The sequence below is a fragment of the Limulus polyphemus genome, unplaced genomic scaffold (genome assembly GCF_000517525.1).
Source record: "Limulus polyphemus unplaced genomic scaffold, Limulus_polyphemus-2.1.2 Scaffold661, whole genome shotgun sequence".
NCBI classification, from domain to species: Eukaryota; Metazoa; Arthropoda; class Merostomata; order Xiphosura; family Limulidae; genus Limulus; species Limulus polyphemus.
The window spans coordinates 277,942-280,989 of record NW_013666271.1 but is presented as its reverse complement, the minus strand read 5'-3'; the positions used below and the strand labels follow the sequence as shown (position 1 = coordinate 280,989).

Below are 3,048 nucleotides of genomic sequence, written 5' to 3'. Positions count from 1 at the left end.
CCCTCTAGTCTTACACTGCTAAATTAGGGACGGCTAGCGCAGATAGCCCTTGTGTAGCTTTGCGCGAAATTCAAAACAAACAAACAGTGTTATTAGTTTTCATGATATTGTGTTTCTAGATAATCTGAATTTGAGCTCATTAATAAAATAATTTACATAATTAATTGGAAATGATTTTTTTGTGTCTTATTTTCAAGTTAAAAGTTTGAAGTGTTTAGTTTGCCCTAGAGTCCAAAACTAGTAATGCATGCATAAATGGACTATATGCACCTTAAGCCTAAATTTCACGTCTCGGTCGGCTGACTTGCCATTTTGTATCTTTATCGCTATTTTAAGTTGTGGAGACTTTTCTAATTGTTCATGCCTTTACGAGTTACGAACCTTAATTGTGCACACACTCACACATAATAACAAACACGCCTGTCTCCAAACTCTGAGATCTTGCAATTGGGCTGGGCGTGGCTTGGTTAAAATACCCAAAATGTGAATCCGAAGGCTTATGGATCGCGACCCGTTGCCCCAGGAACATGCTTCTTGCTTTGGAGCCGGGTATACACTGAAAAGTGACAGTCGAATCGCGCTGTTTAAACTCACAAATATAAACTAATGTTCGATGCTAAGTGCTGTAGCCTAGCTATCTTTCCAATATTAGGAACGGCTTTGCGCAGATAAGTTTGCGTGAAATTTTAAATTATTAAGTGAAGTGATGTTGATATCATACTTTATTATTATCTTAGCTGGATAGTGATTTTCGTCATTTATATATAAGGAATTCGCTTTGTAGAATATGAACATAACGAGCCAAGTTTAGTCTTATAAACGACATGATGTTAATATATGCTTTTGTACCATGTGTATTTTTATGTCATTCTTTAAAATATTTCGTAAACACTGCAAAATACACCACATCAAAGTTTTAAGAGCAATTATAAACAGACAGCGATAGTTACTGGGTCCAGTAGATACATGGTGCTGGCAACCCGAGCCATTAAGTGTGCAGTTGTGGACAACCGATCCATTCAATATATATATATATAGCTGTGGTGAACTGGTCTATTAGTTTTATAGTCGTGTTTTTCCACTGAGTATATATGTGAGGTGACTAGATCCATTAAGTATGCAATTGTGGACAACCGATCCACTCAATATATATATATATATGTAGCTGTGGTGAGCTGGTCTATTAGTTTTATAGTCGTGTTCTCCCACTGAGTATATATGTGAGGTGACTAGGTCCATTAAGTATGTGCTCATGGTAACTGGGAATATCGATCACTTGTTACGAAATTTTAAACAGGTCTACTTTAATATATTGCCACATGAGGTTAAAAATGTGAAACTAAGGTAGTAACTGAACAAAGCAACTGATGGAAAATTAATGTGAAACTGTGAATATAAGAAAGCATTGAATATTTAAGACGGAAAAATAATTAGTATTTGGTTTCTATAAAAACTTCCAGTTTCGTTCGAAAGGAAGTGACGTAATTCAAACTGGAAGAATATTACCATTACCTATCGCATGCATGTGCAAAAGGATGTGACATCATTAAAACTGTTCGAATATTAATAAAACCTGTTTCATGTAAGTACAGAAGGAAGTAACGTTAAACAAATATCACCAAGACCCATCTGTCACATGCAATTATATAGCAGTAAGCTATTCAAACTGGAACAAACTGAAGGTATATTACCAAGATCTTCTATCACATACAAAAAGAATCTTATTCAAAGCTACACACGCAAAAATTTGATATGTGAAATATGTAAGTTGAAATCTTTTTTCAACAGGTTGTGACAGAATCGATATTTTAACAAGCAAACAGAATATAATTATTATTATTTTAACAGTTTCGTGAATGTGTGATGTATGTGTTTTGAAGTTAACAGGAATTTCATTGAAAGACCAGTGTCTAGAGACTTTATTTGCTTCACAGGGTGGACTGGGTCGAGATTGTCGAACCTCGTACCAAAGAACACATTTATGCTAATCTGGCTACCGGCGATTGCCTGTGGAATCCTCCACCTGGAGTCAAAATGTAAGTTTTGGTGTCAGTTTTAGCAAACTAAAGTAACTGTTGTCCCTTGCTAGTTGTATGATTTAAGTTTGTTTTCAGTTTATTATGTAGTGCTGTTATCAAATATTCATAACTTTTCAAGTTTCATTTTACTTCAAGATAGAAATTTCTTAACCTCTAGTTAATTATTTTTGAGGTAGGAGCCTCGAAAGAAAATATAATATCTCCTGTCGTGTTCTACATATTTAAACTCACATTAATTGTTTAAATAAATTAAGTTAACAGTTGTTAAGGTGTAAACGAACCCTCACCCTTTTGTTTAAGCTGACAAAACACCATTATAATCATATTTATTTGTCGGAGAACAGTAGTATTAGATTTATTCTATTTTTAAACACTGCATTTTTTATTCAGTTCTATAGAGGTTTTCGCATAAGAAGAATGTATAATTGTATTTCAACCACACTATGTCCATCATATCCAAAAAAAGTTTAGATCATTACTATGTTTGTTGTATTCCAGCGGTCTGATGAGCTCTATGGGTATTTTATGACTAATATAGTGAAAAATTATATTTCGGTTGATACCTCATTCTATTCTGTATAGCTGTTGTATTTGTGTTTGTTTGTTTGTTGAACTTTGTGAAAAATACTCAATTTGAAAGGGATAGACTAGAGTCAACACCACCCACCACCAACACTTGGGGTACTATTTAAAGATGAAAAGTTGGATTAACCATCACGTTATAACACCCCTACGACCTAAAAGATGAGCATATTTGGTGACCATATTGGAACTCACAGGTTGAGATTTGTGTGTCCTAACCACCAGGCCACTCCATTCTCTGTAGTTATGTTAATGATTATACGTTGATAAGTAGATGTATAGTGAAAAATAGGGCACTGCCCTTTAAGTAAAGTGTATGGCATCATCGCTAATTGATTATTATAGTTTCTAAATATATTTTTAATGTTCAATTTTTAATTGAATATTATACATGCTTGCAGACACACAACTATATATTATGGTACTG

The 3,048-nt window shown here is 34.0% G+C and overlaps 1 protein-coding gene across 3 annotated transcripts in view; it reads left to right on the top strand.

Moving 5' to 3' along the window:
• The window catches only part of LOC106459788, a 70,495-nt gene that overhangs the window by 22,546 nt on the left and 44,901 nt on the right, over positions 1-3,048 (top strand). For all 3 annotated transcript variants that reach the window (XR_002610630.1, XM_022386336.1, XM_022386335.1), the window contains exon 2: positions 1,935-2,036. Coding sequence is in view for 2 of the 3 variants with exons in the window: in XM_022386336.1 (XP_022242044.1) it covers positions 1,935-2,036 (102 nt within the window). In the remaining variant the exon portion in view is untranslated. The remainder of the gene's footprint in view (positions 1-1,934; positions 2,037-3,048) is intronic.